Here is a 22,838-nt window from a genome sequence, read left to right as displayed (position 1 = left end):
AGCATAATATTCATCTAGGAACGCCAAGGGAAATCAACTCTTGTATCAAAATGGGCATAATTTGTGCTGAAATAAAGATAGAAAGAGGGTACACCAAATCACCGACGAACAAAAATAATGTGGCATGTTGCAATAGGAAGACTAAACTTACATCTTTTATCTTCATGCACAAACTTATCATGCTTTTGAAGGTGTCTCCTTTTGGTTTCAAGTTATGCCGCTGCATCAGTGAGTAAATAGGATGGACCTAAGGTCAAACATTGTAGCACTTCAATTAGAATATATCAAGATTAACAAACTTCATGAAACATGAGAAATGAGTTGTGAGTGCATGTGTGTGTGTTTAACCGCTGCAGTAGTAAACTTCCATTCAAGTAGATAAATCAAAACAGTATTTTAAACAACAATTAGTATGAATTAAAGCATGAAATCTATTAAGTCAATTGAAAAGGAAATAAAAGAAAAGAAAATATGACATCAAAAATTCAACTGCAGTTAATTAACAATTAGGATCAAAACATGGAAAAAGTAGCATGCCTAAAGGGTTTTTTTGCTTCTTTAAGATAACTTGTTTTGTTAATGTTGGCATTGACAAAATCCTTCCAATATATGTTGGAAAATTAACTTCTAATTTGCCAAACAAAGCATTGGAAAAATAAACATTTTTCTGAAAGCATGGAGATTACTTTTTCCTTTTCCGAACCACCAGAATTCTAACAACCAAGCAACCAAAAACTAACTTTTCCTTTTCAAGTATTTCTTTTTCATCTTCCTTTTCCACAAGTTTCGCAACCAAACAGACCCTAACTGACACTAATGTCACTGTATATGAAAGCAAAAAGAAGAGATTTTTAGTAGCAAGAAATACCCTCTATCATCACATTTCCCCCAAAAGCGTTGTCTTTCCTACAACTCTTCTTATGATGTGTGGGCTCATTCCTGTGGGACACCTAGATTTGCAAGCACTTGGCACCACATGTCCAGCAGAATCATACAGTGGATATTTATGTGACACAAGGATTGAGGTGCTGGCCCTGCAATGCCATGCCACAACAAGCATGTGCGAACACATGCCATGTGTCAGCACCTGCATGTGGCATGAGGCATGCTGTGCTGATCAGTGAATGGCAGAGGTGCCGGAACCAGCTTCTCAATCCTTGATGTAATACTCTGTTCCTATAGAAATCTATGATGCATTTTCAATGATCACATGTGTTATCTCTGAACCAACAAGCTACAGCTATGAATATTGAGCAAAAGCATCTAGATTTTACATGAATATAGTTATGGACTAGAAATCCACGTAAAGATAAAATCCAGTAACGGGAATTATGTTAAATCATTAGCATAATGTAAGAATCAAAACATACCATGTTAAGTTCGCAACATTGCTCGCAAGCATGCAATATTGGATGGAAAGATTCAATTGGTACATTTAAACAAGAATGACACATACGGTCAGCTATATCAAGGGCTGCATCAACCTGCGATAAGTCATTACAAATGAGTTAGCAATAGGATAAAAAAACAAGGAAAGAAAAAGGAAAAAACATAGGACGGGAGCAAAAGTTTAGGAAAAAATAATTTCAGAGAAAAAAAAAGGGTGCAAGAAACATGAATAGTATGTTTCTACATGCAGATTTGTGCATGTGAATTTATAAGATGATCAATATATAAAGTTACAGTACATCGAAGACTTCACAATGTACTAAAGGCAATAAGCTATCTTCTATGCTCTGATTATCTGAAACATGTAGCAGTAAGATGAAAAGGAGCAAAAACAACCACATGCACAAGTTCATGCATACACATGCACAAACAGACATGTGGACACAAACATGCACACATGCATGCATGCCTATTAATATTTAGCAGTTCTAATCATGATCCATAACCATAACCAACAAGCCTTGACCTGACCATCTGCGGCCAGCTAGAAGAAAACTTGCTCAACAATTATTACTCGTCACACTACTTGTGGTGTAATTGCAGACTTTCTGGATATTTCTGACAACTTCCATCAATTTTAGCTTGGGTCTCTGCCTCCACTATCTTTTAACAAAGTTTTAAACCATCCTTACTAGAGACTCCTCGTATCTTATACAATGACACAATACCTAACATGATATCATATGCATGATTAGTGAGTTCAACAAAATAATTCATCAACACAGACTTCACAAATGAGGACTCCTAAAGTCAACACCAAATAGTTGGGACATAATGGCTATAATTATGGTTACATAAATGAATAAATGCCTTAAATGCAGAAATTAAAAGAACACAATTCTCTTTCTAATACGGTAATAGATATTGTAAAGAATTACAAAAATGTAAGCTAGCATGCTTTTTTCGGGCAAGCATGATAGTTCATGATATTATGAAAGAATCTCAGTATCATATCATTTAAGCAGTAGTCTTCACAGTGAAAAGATTAAAAATTAATTATGTCGATCAGTGGAATACATCCACTGCTGTCCTAACCACAAAAGTTTTAAGCATCTAATTGTTTTTACCAGCATGCTTGGCAAAGTATGAGGCCAATACACCTTCGTACAAATAAGAAAAAATTCAAAAAGAAAAATATGTATTAAGTGGTACAGGAACAGTATGAGGCTGATATGCCTCGATACATCACAATATAAGGTGGTATGCCTCAACATAGTGCAATACAGGACAATTAGGGCCCAATTAACAAAAACCAAACCGGAGATTCCCCTGTACCAATCACCAGCTGATACAGCATAGTACGGGTGCTTCAAGGATGGTATACTCGAGTCTCGAATCCTTGAATACAGGTGGTATTCGGATAAAAAGATGTAGGTAACTCATTCTACCAGATATTGTCCTTCCCTAAGGTATCTCTATTTCGACTTTCATGAAATGAATGAAGCAACAACTTGCAAACTTTTATTGTGCTGTTTAATGAACTCCTTCAGTAGAGTTCTCATTTGATAATTGCTTGAAGTAGCATTCCATCTTTAATTTTCTCGTCTTTCACTAATATCCTATTATCCTCATTCTTGGTGTGTTGAACTTAATCTACATATACAGTTTTCTTCTCTCACATCCTAGTAAAGTACAGAATCCTTTTCTACCTTCATATGAATATGACTTACCATATATATATATATTATCATAGCTGCATTTTAACATCTCTTGCTTTTGGCATCCTTGTTAATATAGTTAAACTGTCAATGACTTTGACATCACTTGCTTGTTCTTTGTTATTCCCGAAAAAGGAAGCATCTTTTCCTTAAATGCCTTAAGTATCTAAACTTCCATCATGAAGTTTCTTTCAAAGTCTTCAAGATTAATTGTTGTTCACTATAAATTTGAATTCCTTTTGTAGGTACATTCATCTTTAGAGCATAGCTTATCATACCCTAAAGGAAGCCTTCTTTCCCACAAATCTCTTTTGTATCCCATATTCCATTATCAATTTTTTTTTCAAATTTTTTCAAGGTTATTTGTCCTTCACCATCCAATATGGATACTTTTGCAGTTATATTCATTTTTGTTTTGTAGGACGTGTCTTATTTAAAAAAATAGTGAGCTTAAGGTAATTATCATTGGAAACAGATGTTCAGAGGAGAGATTAATCATAAGTGACAAGTCATATATATGCTCCTCAATATATGAGAGGTGATCACAACCTTCTGGGATTTCTTTTGGCAAGTCCTAATAGTATATCATTCATAGTAACTCTGTTTCTAAAATTATGAAAATGCTAATCACTGAAAACAAAAAAAAGTTTCAGATAATGTATCATCCGTAGAAGTCATTATGATCTTGAGGAACAAAAAGGGATTTCATCCTAATGTAATACCTCTGTATTCTCCAATTTTACTACCTCGTAAAGTTCTCATAGTATCTGTATTTAAAATATAGCAGCCACACAGAAAATGATTTTTCGGAGATTTACCAGATGCATACCTTAGATAAGTTGCAACAAAGTGTGATGAGTTTGTCAAATGATGCAGTGGAGGGAATCACTTCAAGTTTCTGGTGCAAGTTATTAAATTCTGATATAGTTTCTTCAACCTTCAAAGCAAAATAGCTCCATAAGGACAAGCTAAGAAGCCAAATAAGAAGAGGAGAGAATTATGCAGCTACAGCTATTGGCAAAATTGTTGAAAATACATAGACCTCATGCTCAATCAAATTACTTAAAAGAAGAACAACACAATAATTGTGATTTTTCTAGTGATAAAAGGGGTTAGCTCACATTCTAATGAAAAACTCAAGACCAATATATTGTAAAGGGTTACAAACACTACCCACAAGAGAATCTACATAAAATCTGATAAGTTGAAGGAACTTATAGTAACATGATTTCTCGTTCCACACGTACATTACGGATATATGCATTCAAGTTAATGAAATGTAACATTTCTTATGAGAAAAGTATATACATATCATTAGAAAGACACAAAGTGATAAACCGTGTAAATCACTGTATCTAGGGCTAGAAATGGCCTATGCTAGGCCGGCTTTGGATCGGGCCTTGGGTTAGTTCAAGACTGTTAAAGTCGGGCTCGGGCCTAAAAAATAGTGCTCAAATAAATTCCAGGTCATGCTCGAGCAAATGCTTAGACCAGCCCAAGCCTGAGCTCCACTTCTGGCCTGAAGCTAGACTAGTAACCCAGCCTTATTCAAGCCCAAATTCATTATTACTATCTTCTTTTTTTTTTGCTTAAAACAGGTGCTTCATACAGTACGTGTGTGAATACACCCAATAAGATCAAAATACAGTAACTCACGGAGTGCCAATGGCAACTCCCCCTCCCCCGACCAAAGGACATACCCCGAATGGTGGGCCACGTAGGCAGCTACCCAATCGGCTGCCCCGTTGGCCTCCCTGAATACATGCTTGGCCTAGATGGCCATCCCATCTCTCATCATCACCACGATATCGCGGATCAAAGGGTGGTCTGTGCCCTCACCCCTCAACCCCCTCTGAATCCACCCGATGACAGTGGCTGAGTCACCCTCCAACATAATCGAGCTGGCCTGCAGCACAATCCGTGCATGACGAAGGCCTGCCCAGGCTGCCCGCAGCTCTGCTCCGGGGACCGATGTATCAAACAACTGGTAGCCACCTGCGGCTACCGCCCTAGCGTGCGAGTCCCGTTTGACAAAACCTGCACCGCCCCGCGTGCCGCCATCCAAAACCGATCCATCGAAGTTGACCTTGAGGAAGCTCGGGGGTGGGGGCTCCCAGGTGAAAAATACCATCCGAGGAGCTGCCGAAGCAAGAGGGGAACCCCAGGTGTCCCAAGCTGTCAAAGGTCAGTCTGTAGATAGGGTGGGCTTGATCTCCGTAGCCTGTGCCCGAGCAAGCTCTGCCACAAACCTCGGTGACATCCTGCGCTCGCCAAGAGTACGAGCCTTCCTAGCCAACCAAATCTGATACGCTGTGCAAGTCGCTCTGATACCCTACTCGCGAGTCTGTGAACTGGCTAACCACTGTCGTATCACCCTGAGAAACTGTAGTCGCGCACTCCACGCTCTCTGCGGAATCCCAGTCCACTACCATGTTGCCCTCGCCCATGTACACTGGAAGAGCACATGGTCCACTGACTCCTCAGCTCCACACGTCTCACACTCTACCGGGACCCCCCAGCCACGCCTGCTCAGCTCTGCTCTCGTCGGAAGGCGGTCCCAGCATATCTTCCATAGGAAGAGAGCTACCCTCGGGTGAAGTCCCGACCTCTAAGTCCAGGTGCAGTCCGGCCCCGGCTCGTGCTCCGCCTGAATAATGCGGAAGAGATCTCCTAGTCTGACACTGGCCCGGCTCGAGGTGCCCCACACCCTGACGTCCGGCCCCCCACATTCGGGTAACGGAAGGGACCGAATCCTCGCAGCTAGGTGTGCCCCAAACAACAACCTGAGTCTGGCCTCATCCCACTCTGCCCCTCCTGGGACTAGGAGGTCACACACCCGTAGCCCCTCCACTGCCTCGGTGTCAACCATAATCGGCCAGCAACTCAGGGGAAGGGAGTCCACCCATGAATCGCCGGTCACATCAATACTCCGACCGTCTCCAATCGAACACCTAGTATGCGCCAATACAGATGGCATGTACCTCCTGATCTCGCGCCACATGAAGGAGACTCGACGCCCCCCCCACCGCCACTGAAACCCCCCGACCATATCTAGCTGCCATCACCTGACTCCAGAGGCCATGTGGCTCTAACAAGAACCGAGCCACGTGCCGAGCAAGGAACGCCTCGCGCCTCACTATGAGGGACTGCACCCCCAAGCCACCCTCGCCGGTAGGAAGGCACACCTGCTCCCATGCCACCAGGTGCACTCCGTGACCTCCACCGTATGACCCCCACAAGAAGCTCCGAAGAAGGCGCTCGATCCTCAACAGAACCGTCTTCGGAACCACTGTGTTGGCCATAAGATACACCGGTATGGATCCCAGCACCGCTCTAACCAGTGTCACTCTCCCCAGCATGGATAGGGAGGACGCCCTCCATCCCTCCAACCTGCTCTGGACTCGCTGCACCAAACCCGAGCACTCCGCCACCCGTAGCCTCCGGCCAGTAATAGGAACACCTAGGTAGGTGAGCGCCCCCTCCTGCTCTGGTATCTGCAGTATCCCTCTGATCTCCTGTCTGACTCTGCTCTCCGTGCTGGGGCTGAAAGAAATGGTAGACTTAAGCAAATTCACTCTCTGGCCGAACGCCGCGCAGTAGTCTGCCACCACCCTGCGGAGAACCCAAGCGTCTGAAGTCCGTGCCCTGGTCAAAAAAAGACAGTCATCAGCAAAAAGTAAATGGGAGATAGGTCGAGCCCCCGGGGCTGGGATATAGGCCTCCAGCTCCCAGCTAGCGCACACCCTCTCCAAAGACCGTGACAAGATATCAGCACAGATAATAAACAAGAGGATAAGGGACATCCTTATCGTAATCCTAAGGTGGACTCAAAGAAAGATGACGGTGTGCCGTTGACCAAGATAGAAAATTTTGGCCCACGGACACACCCCATCACCCAATCAGTCCACTGCCTGGGGAAACCGTAAGCCTCCAACGCCCGCTGAAGAAAACTCCACCTGATCCTGTCATAAGCCCGCTCCATATCCAGCTTGACTGCCATTAGGCTGTGCCGCTTCGAAACTCGCCAAAGATCCCACATCATTTTCTGGGCCAACATAACATTGTGAGAAATATTTCTGCCAACCACAAAAGCCCCCTGCTCCTGGCTAATGATGTCAGGTACGAGGGGCTTCATCCTGCCCACCATAATTCTTGCCACAACCTTGTATAAGGTTGTGCACAAGCTGATAGGACGAAAGTGACAGGGCTCGGTCGCATTCTGACGCTTAGGTATGAGCGTGATGAAGGTAGCCTTCCAACCCACAGGCATAGCTACCTGGGTAAAGAAGCACTGAATAGCCTTCACCACCGCTGGTCGGATAATACTCCAGTACTGCCGAAAGAAGAAAGGGGGAAAGCCATCAGGTCCAGGGGCCTTGTCCGGAGTCAAGGCCCAGACTGCCTCCTGTACCTCCAGCGCCGACACCGGCTGGATCAAGGATACACTCTCAGCGTCACGAATACCCACATCCACCCTCAGAGGGCGGTCCCCATCACTGGCCTCCTCATCCTCCGTCCATCTAGTACGGAAAAAGTCGAGTAAGACCTGACGGATGGCAGGCTCGCCCTCCACTCGATGTCCGGACCCATCTCGCAGAGAGTGAATCATGCTCCTCCGTCTCCGTATAACCGTAGTCCGATGGAAGAACCTAGTATTACGATCCCCCTCGCTTACCCACTGCACCCGAGATTTCTGACGCCAGAAAATCTCATGTTGACGTAACAACGAGTGGTGAATCGCGAGCAGTCCCCGGAGATCAGCCATATCAACCTCTGGGAGCATACCCCCTAGGTCTTCTTTTGCAATTCGGCGATCGAGGACTCTACGCCCTCCAATCGCCGGAAAATATTACCCACAACCTCACGGTTCCATCGGCGAAGGCACCTTTTAGTCAACTCAAGTTTGCGTGAGACCCGTTGCATGGCATCTCCATGCACCGGGACCCGCCACGCGTCGCGAACCATATCCCAAGACTGGGGGTACGACAGCCAAACCTTCTCAAAGCGAAAGGGGCTGTGATGCGTAAGACCCGATGAGGTGGAGAGTAGCAATGGGCAATGGTCCGAGGCAATCCGAGGCAGGTGGCTGACCCGGCCAGTGAAAAATCGGAGGATCCAATCAGGGGATGCAAAAGCCCTGTCTAATCGTTCCCAAACCCTAGCACTGCCTAACTGATTATTGCACCAAGTAAACTGTGGTCCGGAGAAACCTAAGTCTACCAGGCCGTTCCGCGACACAAAGTCGCGGAACTCCCTCCTGTCCGCTCGATCCGTAAAGGCAGCGCCCCCTCGCTTCTCATCCTCACTCAGAATACAGTTGAAGTCACCAATCACTACCATCGGGATACCCTGGGCGGTCAGGTTGGTGATCTCCTGCCAAAGGACTCTCCTAACCCGGTGGTCCGTGCTCGCGTATACACCGCACAGTACCCATGGAGCAGCATCGGGTCTTGATATGACCATGATTACTTGTTGAGAGCAGTTGTGGAAGACATCAATCGTCGCCACACCCCGCCTCCACAGAACCAAAATCCCTTCCGACAACCCCTGGGAATCAACTGCATAGGTCTCCCAATCCCTCTCCATACGCTGCCTCAATCGACTAAGCCCCTCACCAGATAATCGGGTCTCACAAAGGAAACAGATCTCAGGACAGTGGATCTGCACCAATCGTTTGAACGAAGACATGAAGGACGGCTTGGCCGCCCCCCCGCAATTCCAAGAAAGAATCATCATGGATCACAGTCCACATAGTCGGCCTCAGACTCATCCTCTCCTAAAGTCGCGGGACCATCCTCAGGCTCGGCGCGCAGGTAGCCTCGCTCCTCCTCTCGACCAGGTGCGGCTACGAGCCCCATAACAACTGCCCTGACACGCTGGGCAGCGGTAGAGTGGTCCATCCCCACTCCTGGTGGCAGTGCAGCGGCCATGCTCCCCTCCATGTGTGGGGAGGGGTGGCCCCCCACCAAGCACCTACCTGGGGTAGCATCCTCCGACACACCTGCGGTCAGGACAGGAGGGCCAAAGCAAAAAAACCCCTCCGGCCCACTCCCGAGACCCACATGAGCATCTCAGAGCCGAGTCTCACTCGGCATACCCACCATGTGGGGGTCCTGACCACTGACCTGAGGGAACCCCAGACCAGCCGCCAACTCCTGACAGGGTGGGCTATACCGGAAAGGGCCTATCATAGGGCCTCCATCCCTGGTCAGCTCATCCTGGGCCAGAGGAGCCGGCTCGAGCCTGTCCCCTGGGCCAGAGGCTAGCTGGGCGCACGAACTGCACGTCACCCTGTCCTGTGACCCCCCACCAGCCTGGGCCTGGGGTGCACAAGCCTGCGAGCCTGCCCCATGGCCCGGAAGCATCAGGGCTTGCGGCCCCAATGCGAGATGGGCCTGCGGGCCCTGCACAACTGAGGCCTTCGTGCCCCGTTCACGAGGCGCGACCCAATCATCGGGCCCGCTCGCGACAGGGGGCCCGCTCGATCAAGTCGGGTACTGGGTCGCCAACCATGGCAACCCGAACCTGGCCGACAAGGGGGGCCGGAACCAAAAGGTCACCACCACCGGCCAACGGCGACCGGCGGCGCGCGACCTTCGTTGGCTTTTGCCAACCGTCGGTGTCTGCCGGGGACGCCGGCGAGGTCTGACCAACCACCGGAGGTGGCGGCTGGGTCGAGGACGACTCGAGCCCCTTGTCGGAGCCGATCGTCTCCCCCAGCCCCGGCGGGCGGTCCTCTCGTGGGACTCGCCTCCGAGTAGCCACCATCCAAGGGCCATAGACCGGCCCTTGGTTCTCCTCCTCAGTGGCTGGAGGAGGTTGATCATACCCTTTTCCGTCCACCGGGTCCGCCGCCCCCGAGGGGGAGCCCCCCGCAGCTCGGCCAGTCGCCGGATGACGACAGGCGGCTGCGCCGTGACCCATTCGCCCACAACGGGGGCAGACCGCCGGCAAGTTTTCGAAGACGAAAGGCTGCCAACGCACTTTCGTCATTCCTTGGATCAAGACCTCCGGTAACAGGGGCGCCGTGGTGTCAACCGCCACTTTTACCCGGGCAAAATCCATCGCCCCCTGTTGCTCGGTGACGCCGTCCACCGCGATCGGCCGTCCCGCCGAGCAGCAATATGGAGGATGGTCGAGGTCGACCAATACTCCGGCGGTAGACGGGGCAAGCGGAGCCACACCAACGCCGTCTTCACCGCCGCATCCTCGGGCTCAAAATCCGGGACCCATGGGCTCATGGCGAGGAGCTGCCCCGCCACCACCCACGGGCCCTCACTCAGGCCACGGTCCCGGTCCTCCGTCGACCGGAACCAGAGGGCGAGGTAGTCGTCCGCGAGCAGGACGGCCACCACGTCCTTCAGCTTTGCCTGGGTGGCCACATCTTTGGCCACCCACTCCGCCGGGATGCGGCGGCCAAAACTGCGAGCCACCAACGCTCGCCCTTCCCACTTCAGCCGGGCCGCCGCGATCGGCTCCTCCGGTAGCCGGAGGACGTCCGGAAAGCGACGGCTCAGCCGCTCGACTTCCACGGCCGTGGGCCACTGAGTGACCTACGGCCCCGACCGCGACCAAGCACCGCGCCCAGTTTCAGTAGGCTTACCCGGTCCTCTCGTCGCTCCCTCCGTCGTCTTCCCCATCGGCGCTTTCCCTTTTCGGTCCATGGCACCTGAAAGAAAGAGTTAGCCAAACACGAAAAGCGCAGTGGATCGAGGTTGCCTCGCCGGCCCGGCCGACCAACAGGGTCTCGCCTGCTAACGGGAGCCCCGATGCCCTCGCCGACTGGAACCCTCCGCTTCAAAGACCCCCGATACCCCGCCCCCCATATTACTATCTTCTATCTGGTCTTTTTTGGGTTGGTTGAGCAAATCGGACCAATTGAGCTAAGATTTCGGATCAGTTGGGCCAATTCAGGCAAGGCCCGGTCTTTCGGCCGACACGGGCAAGTCAGACCCGATTAGACCTTGGGCTAGACCGAGGCTTAGGCTTGGATCGGGATTTGGGAAAAAACCAGAAGCACCAAAAAAATCAAGGTTGAGCTCAAGCAAGGGTGTAGCCCGGCCCGATTCCAGCCCTAGTGAATCAATTGTTGGCTTCCACCCTAACCATTTAGACTATCTAAACTAAACTTATGGAATTGTATGAGCTCAAACTACATAACTTGATCAGAGCAAAAGAAAATCAAGCAGTTATTTATTCAATCAAATGTGAAAGCTTCTAAGATACATGTTCGATTAAAACCAAAATGCTTTGAGTCAATTTTCAAAAAGAAATGATTATACAGCTTCAAGAAAATGGGAAGTATTATGGAAACTAGAAGATACTAAGAATGAGTTTAAAATATGGTTTTGGTTTAATTGACTCCAAAAAAAATGATAGTCAAGCTTCAAGAAAATGGGAGGTATTGTGGCAACTAAGATGCTAAGAATGAGTTTAAAATATGGTTTTTGGTTTAATAATATAACTAGCATTTTTATGAAGTTCATATATTTCAGGATGTGTAGAACAAAAAGCCAAAAATCTAAACGTATCACTTGACTATGTCAAAAATGTATGAGGGTACTTCCTCAAGTTCTATCCTTATACCTATAAGCAAATAAAAAAAATTTATAGTTTTTACCTTCAAATTTGAGCTTTTTGTTACTCAGTTGAACTAATTTAGTGTTAGCTAATTGTCGGTATTCATTACTTACTTCCCTAGTTAGTGTAGCAGATATTACTAGACATTTGTTATCAGCAGTTAGCCTCTACATTACTTGGACACTCATGTCCAGCTCAAATAATTCATCTTGGAGATGTATCGGCAGGTCAATACACATCAGACCAAACTCCAAAGATTGAAGTATTGGTGTGTATTGATCATATTGGTGTGCAAGAGATGTTGAACCGGCCCGTACCGGCCGGTTCAGCTCGTACCGAACCGATACCGGCTCAGACCAGTCCGATTCGATGTTAAAAATCGGTACCGGCCCGTACCAGTTCCAAATTTTTTTTGGAACTTTTGGATGCGTGAACCAAACCAAACCAATGGTACGGGTTCGGTACCGGTGCCCACCGGTACGGCGGACCTTGTTGGTGTGTATTGATCATATTAGTGTGTATTTATCATAGTGGTACTAGCATACTCCTTGGTACCATGTCATACAGACACATGGCGTGCATCTCAATTTTGCTATGCCAACACCACTAAGCATACCGTGTGTCGATATAATACCATACCATAATGGCCCATACCACACCAATAGGGTACCAATACAAGTCCATTACCTAAACTTCAACCATTGCATCAAAACTTAGATGGTTGTGATACTCTTCCATTGCAGCTTTTAGACTAGTGGAGAATTTGATTTTCCCATAAAATAGTCCGGCCCAACACAATGACAATAGAAAGGAGCATTATCTTTCCAAAAATTGGTTGAGGATATAGGTTTTTAAAATCGGTAAGGTATTGCATATTAAAATAAATTCATGAGATGCCATATTCCATATATTTGGAAAATCAGATGACAAATATATCAAAAGACTTTAGCGAGTAACATTTTTTAAATATACAACTTAAATGAAATATTTTATATTTTTCCTACATGTTTAGTTAACTCCTTCAGTTCCTCTTGTTGAATCAGATGTGGATACAAGTTTGAATTTGAATTTCACAACCACATCCATGGAAACTAATCAATATGTCTTTCATATTGCTTTGATGCCAGACTTGTTTGGATTGGTAAAAACATTACCAATCTCCAATAGACACATTTAAAGATAACCAAAGTGCAAAAAGAGCATCTTTCTTGAATATATTGTGTTCCAATGCTATATCTTTTGGCACGCTTATTTATGTTTCAACATCCATGCATGTCATATGTCAAGCTTCACAAAAGTATGGTGAACGACTACCAGGTTGACTTTTGACCAACATGGGCACAATCCAGGTCTATTGTATGACCCTTACCGCCAGCACCAGTACCATACCATACGAATAAAGTACTAGTACGATGTTGAGATCCGGTTCCATATATGAGCAAAACCAATCCAAATTGATTCAAATTGGGAAGAACCATCCCGTGCCGCTCGGTTCCATACTATACTGACCTGTGACGCCTGATTTCAAGCTATACCATACTGGGCATGAAAAAAGAAATGTTATATTGGTACCATGTGCATAACATACAATAATGGTCATACCATATTGTAGCGTACCGGTATGGTACCAATACTGGTACAGTGAACATACTTGCTTGAATCTTTCTCATCATATTCCCAAGCCATCAGTTATAACTTTTGTTGAAGTAGATTATTATTTTAATGACCTCTTTTTTTCTTTGTCCTTATTCACAGGGTAAAGGAAGATATCAAGGGGACTTAGGTCAAAATTCTTGACATGTAATATGTTTAAGAGCAAACTAGACCTACATATGCATGTTGAAGAGAGCCACCAATACATGGCATGAGCCAACCGAGTCTCCTCTTCAAGTAAACCGTCATCCAATTCACACAGAGCCCGCATGCCATTCACATTGTTTTGTCCTACATCATACCCATGTACATTTAGCTTAGACCTACTGTTAGTTCTAGGTTTTGGTTTGCTTCTACAGGCCATGAGTCTTGCCATATTCATTAAATGTCCAGTAACTTCTCATCTTATCCTAACTTAGCTTATATGCACTGATGTCCTCATGAAATTTATGATGGGAACAGAAGTGACTGATTGAAGAAGGGCATCTTTACAAATAGAAATTAAACTGTATCATGTTAATCTCCTAATTTGCATGGAGAAAGAAGCATTTGAACAGTAGCCATTGCAAACTATTTGCATGCTCCCAATCCCAAAGTAACCTCCACTAGAGCCACATTTCTAAATGAGGCTTGGTCACAGCCTCACAGGTAAGGAGGGCCTACCCTTAATAATTAACAATAATTTCATCACTTACAGGATAATATTTTAGTAAATTATATTTACATTTCTTCAAATATCTGTCAGTGCTTGCCTTTGAGCATAATTCAACATTATGCGAATATATTCTTTCTATTATCATTAAAATTTTGCACTAGAGTTACCCAATGATCAGATGTTCCCAGACTCCATGAGCTGATTAGTACTGTTTATTATTGCATGTCTCTTTGGCAACAGAAACTTTTTAATGCGGCAACATATATAGACATATTTATGTGGCATTATGCAAGCATTGATGCTTCCAACAAGGATCATAGTTACACCAGCATTCCAATTGAAGAAGCATGAGAATTACCATCATTCATCATGAGAAGTGCCTCACCACTAAATTTGGTATGCTAGTAGCATAATTGTAAATGAATGACGAGATATTCTCTTCTCCAGCCCCTGGAATAATCAAAGCAATCATATCAATTACTATGAAATGCAAGGGCATTTCAAGAGCTGCCTGGAAAAAGGAAAAAGTAAATAACAGACAACTACTTAAACAGTCTGAAAGAGTTTTAAACTATCATTAAGAGTTTGATTTCAACAAGCAGACCAACAAGCATCGTGCATGTAGTAATCAAGACTATTAGCTACATGGTCAATATCAGAAAAATTAAAGATAATGTTACCTGCTGTTAAACATATGCTTGCCTATGCTAACATATGTGCTAAGATGATATGTTGTGCATCCTTGGTTCATTGATCAAATGCTTCAAAACATTAATCCTCTATTCCAAAAGCATCAATAGCAATTCAAGTGTATCTTATGTTCATATGTTTCTTTGTCCTTGCATGCTTAGCTACTTTCTAACATGCAATATGCTTGATTATCTTTGGATTAACAGACATGAAGGCGGTGTTTGGTTCCAGAATAGCGGGGGATATCCCCCTATTTCCCCCACTTATTCAGTCAAACACCATTTTGGTAGTCGGAGAATTGGTTTATCCCATGTCATAGGATATCCCGTCACCCCACAGTATAAAGCTATTCTGCCACTTCCCTTGGATAGCTTTATACCATGGAATTGGGCAAAAATTTTGTTCCGCCCATATACCATTTTAATCCCAGTGGAAAAAAGCCTTGTACAGCTTCGCCTTTCCCTTTGCTTTCCTCTCCTCCCAATCTCCATGACTCGAAGCACCATAAGCTGCTACCAGGAGGGAGAGTAGAATATCCAAAATTGTGGCCAACATGCTACTGGCTTTCTCCAAGCATCCTCTATCCTAGCACCTCCATTATTGGCGTCCACCTCATCTCCCTCTTTTCCGGTGTCATTTCATGCCTGGGAGCAGCACTTCCCAAGCATCCTCTGCTTCGGCTCTTCCACCTCTCCGGCATCCCACGCTTCCTTTCCCATAACAGCATCCTTGTTTCTATCTCAAACACCTCCCTCATCAGCAATTGCCATCTCTTTGCTCTTCTCCATTAAGAACACAACTGCATCATCTTCCTTATTTTCGAGGTGTCGTGATCTATAATTCTTAATTTTTATTGAGAAATTTTGATTCTAATCGAGTTCTTAGAGCTAATGAGCTGTTCCCAAAATGTTAGACTGTTAGCATGACATAAATCTTGGTTATGGTGCTTAAATTTCAAACATCTGTTGGTGTGTAAGGTAAATTTTGAATATTTTCTGAGTGGAATTTCTATGTTTTTCTGGGAAATATTCTATGGTTATTCGCTGCACTATACTATGATTGTGTCTCCTATTAGACTTGACATTGTTTACTGTTTCTAAAAGAGTGTCATGTGTAGTAAAGCCTAGTTGAGGTCTGTGATTTGTTGTGAAATAATGGAACATCTAATATTGAGTTTTTTTTTTTTGTTCTGTTCCACTTGTATGAGGGATTGTTTTGTGGTTGATAGTTCTTACAATTTAACATGTGCAACTTTAAGAAAAGTTTGATATATCAGTGGCTGAGTCGAGGATAAGAACAGAGAACCACTTTATTGGAAGGGATTGGTTTTGTTTATTCTATGGCTTCTTGGGTCTTGTCTAATTCATATTTCACACTTCAATAACAGCATGCCTCCTGATTTAGCTGTGTCCACTTCACAGTTTTACAGGCATAATCCTCTCATTGACTTCTGAATTAACAATACCAATCTGAATTCCCACAATCTTGATGATAGACTACATTCACCATTTCTTCACTTCGATTGGTTTCACTTATTGTCTGAACTCTGGACACTCATGTACATGTTGGTTAGGGTAGTTTAGGTGCATCTTGGATTATTTTGATGTCATCTTTTGATTTGTCTGCTTGCTATTATTGGGATCATTCTCTCCTTTGCTCAACAAATCATTCTAGCTTCATGTTTTCTTGCTTGTAGCAAACCTAGTTTTAGCACTTGGTAACCTTATCCTGGTGCACATGCAATGGTTGTTAGACCTTGTAAGATTCAAACACTGCAAAGAAATTGCTTCCTGCTTATCTATCCTCGATGCTACTATTCTATTTAATTCTCTTACTTTGCTTGTATTTCTTTCTGTATATTATCCATTAATGGATACCTTGTACCATTGATGGCCGCTCCATCAGTTGCTTGTTGCCTCTGTTCTTCCAGCTGACTTCAACTATCATTCTTCACCGTCAGTCAATTAAGCTAATTTACCTAACCCTCTTTGATCAAAGATCTATCTCATCCTCAATCTACTGTTGGTGTATGATCACCTTCAGATCTTGGGAGAGCATAGCATTGTACATGTAAAATATAATACGTAAGTTTTGACCATGCAACCTCAATTTTGTGTCCTATGAATATGGTTGTCTTTTGTAATTAAATATTTGTTTTGTGATTAATGAGAACTGCATGTTATCACTCCAAGTTTCACGTTGCATACTAGATGTCTCACTAAAATTCAAGAGATCTGTATGCATGTTAACTTTGATCTCCATGTAAAATGTATAAGCAAATGAAATATCATTTATGATGCTGTTCTCAAAACTTCCAAACTTTTCTTGCATTCCTAACAGATATTTTCCCATTCGATGATTATGTCTGTACTGATACAAGAAAGCATATATGGATCTGTCATGCTAGCTTAATCAGATAGACCGATTTGATAGATGACTTGGTTCAAGATTGTTTATTATACAACAAAATATTAGCTTGCACAAAACCTCCTGATAGCATGTAATCCTTCCGTTTATTATAGAATAAAATATTATCTTGCACAAAACCTCCTGACAGCATGTAATCCTTTTGCCCAGACTTATAGCTTGTCACTTGCATATCAATTAAGGATGACCTATTACCATTGCAGTTCTTATCTGTTAACCCTTACATTTTAGCATGTTATGTCCATAGCATTGACAATGGTACATTAATTCCACATGCAGTCATGTGGAGCCATAGAAAGGATGATGTCCTTGTGCGACTACTATCCATATAGTACATATTAGGACACCCTCTCATCAGCCGTTGGAGTAGGAAGATCTCGGTACATGTGGTCAAGTCCTTTAATGAGGAATTCAGCACACCTTACAGCCGAACCCAACTGATGCATTGATAATATGATGACCAATAAGTTTCACATGTATCACAAGCTTGTGTATAGAGAGGCTGGACGTGGGACAAACACCACGCAAAACTGGTAGCACTGTCCATTACTAAGTGGGAAAAGGTAGTGGTGGTAAGAGAGCGAAACAACTCCCAAGCCATTTTTGCCTCACTTTTTATCATGGTACCACAACTTGAAACTAAGCGGTACAGGTTGGTACAAAGGATCGGATAATTCTACTTACTGCAGACAGGTATAAACCAATTCTCGTACCAAACAAGCAAGCCCATCACTTTTTTGCCTAACTTTTTATCATAGTACCACCTGATTTCAGGTGGTACAAGTCGGTACAAAGTAGAACCGGGCAATTTCGCTCGGTGCGGATTGGTACAAACTAGTTCCCATACCAAACAAGCAAACCGACCCCACGATGCCACACTGGTTCAATATGTTACGCCCGAAGCACCCTCTACAGTCCTTGATTCGACAACACTAAGGCAATGACGGGCACTTTAATATGAGGTTCAACATGCCACTCCTTGGGGATGATGATGGAAATATTGAAAATGACCTCATGCTCATAGGTATGGACAAGCAGAAGAGAGGGTTGGCGTCAAGGTTAGCCAAACCATCCCGAATCAGATGTTTCAGCTATACCAAACCCGTCAAGAATCGAAATGATTCAGGCGACCGGGATGGTTCAACCCTTAATAAACCCCCACCCCACCCCCAATGGTCCTGATCTTCGATCGTCTATCGATATCTTTCTCTCTCTCCGCTACCTTCTCCGGCAACGGCTCCACCCAGCGAAGAAGGAAGAAAGGGGAAGAGAGAAAGAAAGAGGCTCGCCATTGCACCCTCCTCCCCTCTGACAAGTTCTTCATCATCCACGACCTCCACTAGACCCGCGATCCCCAAGCCACAATCTCGACTATTGAGCATCGTCCGAGACAGACGATGCTAGGGATGCACAGGATCTGCGTGGCGACCTCTTCATCACCGCCACCTATCTAGGGTCTTTGAGGCAATGAACCGCAACGTCGGAGGCCAGGAAGGTAGGGCTCATAAGATCGATCTCTCTCAATCAATTGATCAATCCCTCCTCCCCCCCTTCCCTCTCCTTCTTCCTCTCCCCCTTCTCCCTCTCCCTCCCTGTCTCTCTTCCTCTATCTCCTTCTCCCCCTCCCTCTCCCAATTTAGGTATGCTCTGGCATAGCACAATATGAATCCATACCATACATGCTAGTAGCCAACCAGTATGGGTCAGAGTATCAGTTCAATGAACCTTAGTTGGCAGCTTGGCATTGCAAGAGAAAATAACCAAAGACTTGTGGAAGGTCACAAACTGAGACAATATGTAAATTTGCTGCCCAAACACCATGTATTTCTTTTACTTTTCCATATTATTCTTTTTCTTTAGTCATTGAACAATTACTTACATCATTTATGGCAAGGTCTAAACAAGCCCACTATAGAGCATAAAGAATACTATATGGTCTTTATTACTCGAGTTCCATGCATATATGAGATATTGCCTAAGTGTCAAAGACACGTTACCAGCCACTCACATGCTTTGTATGAGAAGTTCCCGACACTTAAGGAGGCAACCGTGAGCTTATGGCCAGCACAGCATTTGCATATGTGAAGGAGCCTTCAAACATCGCATCCTACAAATCATTATGACCTACATGCCGTTGTCCCTCCAGTTACTCATCACATTGTTTATTTTATGGCCTACATCCTCCTACTACGCATGATCCTTCTCCTTTCTTGGGTTCTTGGACAATATTTTGGTTTATGTAGTACTGGATATGTATTGGTCACCTGTAGATGAACCTTTTATAGGGATAGTACTATATACCATGTCTATTAGATTCACACCACAAATTCGACAGTGGAATCTCTCCTTGTACTCTTTGCAATTATGTTTGTTAAATATTATTTGGTTAGTACAAATGATGTCAACATCATATTATATTCAAATGTCTATAGCAACAATGATGACATTGTATGCACGTATAAATAAATTAATTTGCCCAAGGCTAGTAGCAGAGCAATGGGGAGGGGATGGGGAAGACGACATATCCATCTTTGCACCACATGATGATGTTGATCCTGCATACCTAGCAATTTTACAATAGTTGGGACTTGGGAGAAGAGCAATTTTGGAGACAAGTAAAAAATTACATAGCATTAATCAAGCCTAGGGGCAAGGTAAGGGGGTGAAAAGAGGAGGGAGGGTGAAGTGGTGTAAGGGTGTGGCAATCAAGACAATTGCACGTAGTCATAAGAAAATCCTTGTAACCCGGCAATTTTTTCACAAAATTGGAATGACAGTTTTGTATTCGCTAAAAATTTAAAAAGAACTACAACTACTTCAGGTCGGGGGTAGCATGTGGATGTTGGTGATTTGGATGGCAGGTGAGCAGGGCACACAATGGGTATGCTGATTGTTCATGTTTCCATGAGAGAATTTCTATGCTTAGCCATTTTTAAATGTTCATAAGGGGCAATTTTGTCTAGACTCTAGAGCATATAAAATTCTACCTACCCACTTAACTTCTTCCGCCAACCAAACAACCTCAAGACAGAACATCCCTTCATACCTATTCCTTCAACCTAACATCATAAATTCCGTATCCCATGGAATAAGTCCTGTATCATCTACCGTACCCAGATAGCTATTCCTTATTCCGCCACTTATCATTCCACAGCCAAACAGCAACGAAATGCATGGCATTCAACGTAAATAGAAAGAAATTCTAAATTTCCCACTTTCTGCTCACAAAACCAATGAGATTGCCTATAAAATATCCATCTTCCACTCTAAACTAAAGGGCACACAGACTTGCAGGGAGCTTCAAAACCTCCTTGAGACAGTGCTAACATGAATCAATATCAATGGATCTGAGAACAAGATATCTATGATGTCACATATATAATGTCTGGCATCTAGAAAGACATATAAAACTCATAATACCTCTATGCATTTAGCAAAGGATGGAAAGTTTATGCCTTCCTCTGCAAGGACTACTGATCTATCAAGCACCTACTATGCTTCCTCTTTCCAAACTTCAGGGGGTTTGATTATACGAGAGCACAAGAATTTAAGATCTCAGGCATCAACAGTTTGCATGAAGTGACAACAAAACCAGATTAATCATTTAAATAATGTTTTTTAAAGAGGAAAGATGATAGAAAATGAATTCAGGAAGCATCTGACAATTTCACTTCTTCATAAGATGGTTTGGGAAAATTACTGTTCACTAAAAACTATAGATTTTATGTGCAAGCAAACCATGAAAGCATTTTAATTTAGAATAACTGACAAGAGCAGGTACAAGTATTCTGAAGGTTGTAATTTTGTTGGTTATGTTGCAGAGAACCAGGACCATCTATATTTAGTTCCACTCGTTTAAAGCATAATGGCGGCGATTTTTTTCCTTTTTCCACTAACTTTGGCCCTATGAAGCAGGATACCATCAAACTTTTCTGAAAATTTTTGAAGGCAAAGAAGAAAATTATATAAATAAAAACAAAAGTGATTTTACATCAGATAAAGTGATTCACTCGTGTATGAGGCAAAATCAAGGCCCTTGGGTTCGTACTTAGGAAGGCAAGGAATTAGATCATAGAAGAGCCAATATTGTTAATGGTGATTTGAAAACAAAGGAATGGATCCAACTCAGATCAAAGGCATGAGGAATAGCAAGATGGCCCCAAAGTGATGGTTTGCGCTTGTACTTTGGGATTGTAACCTCTTGAATTCTTACTCAAGCAAAGATCTTGGTAGATGAGCTTGCTAGATAGGAGCATACAGGGCTACTCCTCATGTGGATGCACACTGAATATTCAGCTTGCAGATTACGAGAAGACTAAAAAACAACAGTTAAAGCATTCGTATGGAGCAACTTTGGCAAAAGCTCGAAAAATAGATTGCTAATATCAATCATGATCCCACTAAAGGAAGATCTAAAATAGTAAAACGACAGCATACATACAAATGTAGTACCATAAAAGATCCTAACGGAATAATCAATATACAAAATACCACCCAATCTTCTTCCAAAATATCAATGATTACTACAGAACAGAGTCAACAGACAGTTGCACAATAATATTAAAAAGAGAGTGCCTGTGTATATAGAAACACACACTTGTATACCTGCTGTCTTCAGTTCCAAAATGAACTTTTTTGCAAACTTCCGCAACTGCAACCTCCCTAAGGACTTAAATATACAAGCCACATGATTAAAAGATGAAATCTTCCTGATATCTAACACTTCTAACAGTTGCAGGAGCTCCTCTTTCCGATCACTTTCACAAAATGCCAACAAGTAGCTCTCTGTCAAACAATGTAGCATGTGACTTATCCAATAAGACTAAAAATAATATAATGGCAGTTTACAAGATTGGCAATAAATTTTAAGTGCATATCAAAAGGAATAGCTATGTGGAACAATGTATAATTTTGTAAATACATACTACACTTACATATAACAAGCTATAAGTAAAGGACCAAAGAAATGATCAGGAATACAGATACAGATGCCATATCTTCTACTTATTACACCACATGCAATTATGCTACAAACTAGTTAAGAATTAATTACTGTTACGGGGGAACTAAGCCGCCATGCTCCACGTGACCGGCACGCGCGCCCATGAAGACTACGGCTGTCCTTTGATCCAGCAATCCGACCCCGAGTCGGACATCTTCGGCTCCACAGCCCGACCTCGAGTCGGCTGCCCTTTGATCCAGCAATCCGACCCCGAGTCGGACATCTTCGGCTCCACAGCCCGACCTCGAGTCGGCTGCCCTTTGATCCAGCAATCCGACCCCGAGTCGGACATCTTCGGCTTCGCAGCCCGACCCCGAGTCGGCTGCCCCTTAATCTAGCAATCCGACCCCAAGTCGGATGTCCTCAGCAACGCAGCCCGACCCCGAGTCGGCTGCCCCCTGATCCAGCACTCCGACCCCGAGTCGGAGATCTCTTGATAACGACAGGCTGCTTCCCAGAGGCACGCCGAGGCCTCCTGCTCCACTACTCCCTGCAACGGCTGTATCCGATGCTGTTCCACGATCTCCTGTATCAACCGTACAAAGCGGAACTCCACTACGCCCTGTCATGGCCGTACCCAGCGCTGCTCCACGACGCCCTGTAACGGCCATGTCAGTGGCCACTCCATCGCGCCCCACGATGACAAACCCCCCTGAGAGACCCCCCAGCCAGGTATATATGCGGCTGGGGGGAGAAGGGGGGGGTAAGCAATATCTTCCAGAGC

The 22,838-nt window shown here is 44.2% G+C and overlaps 1 protein-coding gene across 2 annotated transcripts in view; it reads right to left on the bottom strand.

The window, feature by feature from the left end:
• Positions 1-22,838, bottom strand: part of LOC103715506 (pentatricopeptide repeat-containing protein At4g04790, mitochondrial-like) — an 85,009-nt gene that overhangs the window by 44,633 nt on the left and 17,538 nt on the right. For both annotated transcript variants that reach the window (XM_088702978.2, XM_088702977.2), the window contains exons 4-8: positions 21,718-21,897; positions 14,381-14,445; positions 3,937-4,044; positions 1,371-1,484; positions 152-247 (exon numbers count right to left, since the gene is read on the bottom strand). In XM_088702978.2, the coding sequence (XP_088559104.2) occupies positions 152-247; positions 1,371-1,484; positions 3,937-4,044; positions 14,381-14,445; positions 21,718-21,897 (563 nt within the window). The remainder of the gene's footprint in view (positions 1-151; positions 248-1,370; positions 1,485-3,936; positions 4,045-14,380; positions 14,446-21,717; positions 21,898-22,838) is intronic.

This window comes from Phoenix dactylifera, chromosome 8, assembly GCF_051530095.1.
Source record: "Phoenix dactylifera cultivar Ajwa chromosome 8, Ajwa_hap1_PhDact_Kaust_v1.1, whole genome shotgun sequence".
Lineage (NCBI taxonomy): Eukaryota > Viridiplantae > Streptophyta > Magnoliopsida > Arecales > Arecaceae > Phoenix > Phoenix dactylifera.
The sequence above is the reverse complement of the archived record's forward strand: the minus strand, read 5'-3'. Positions and strand labels throughout refer to the sequence as shown.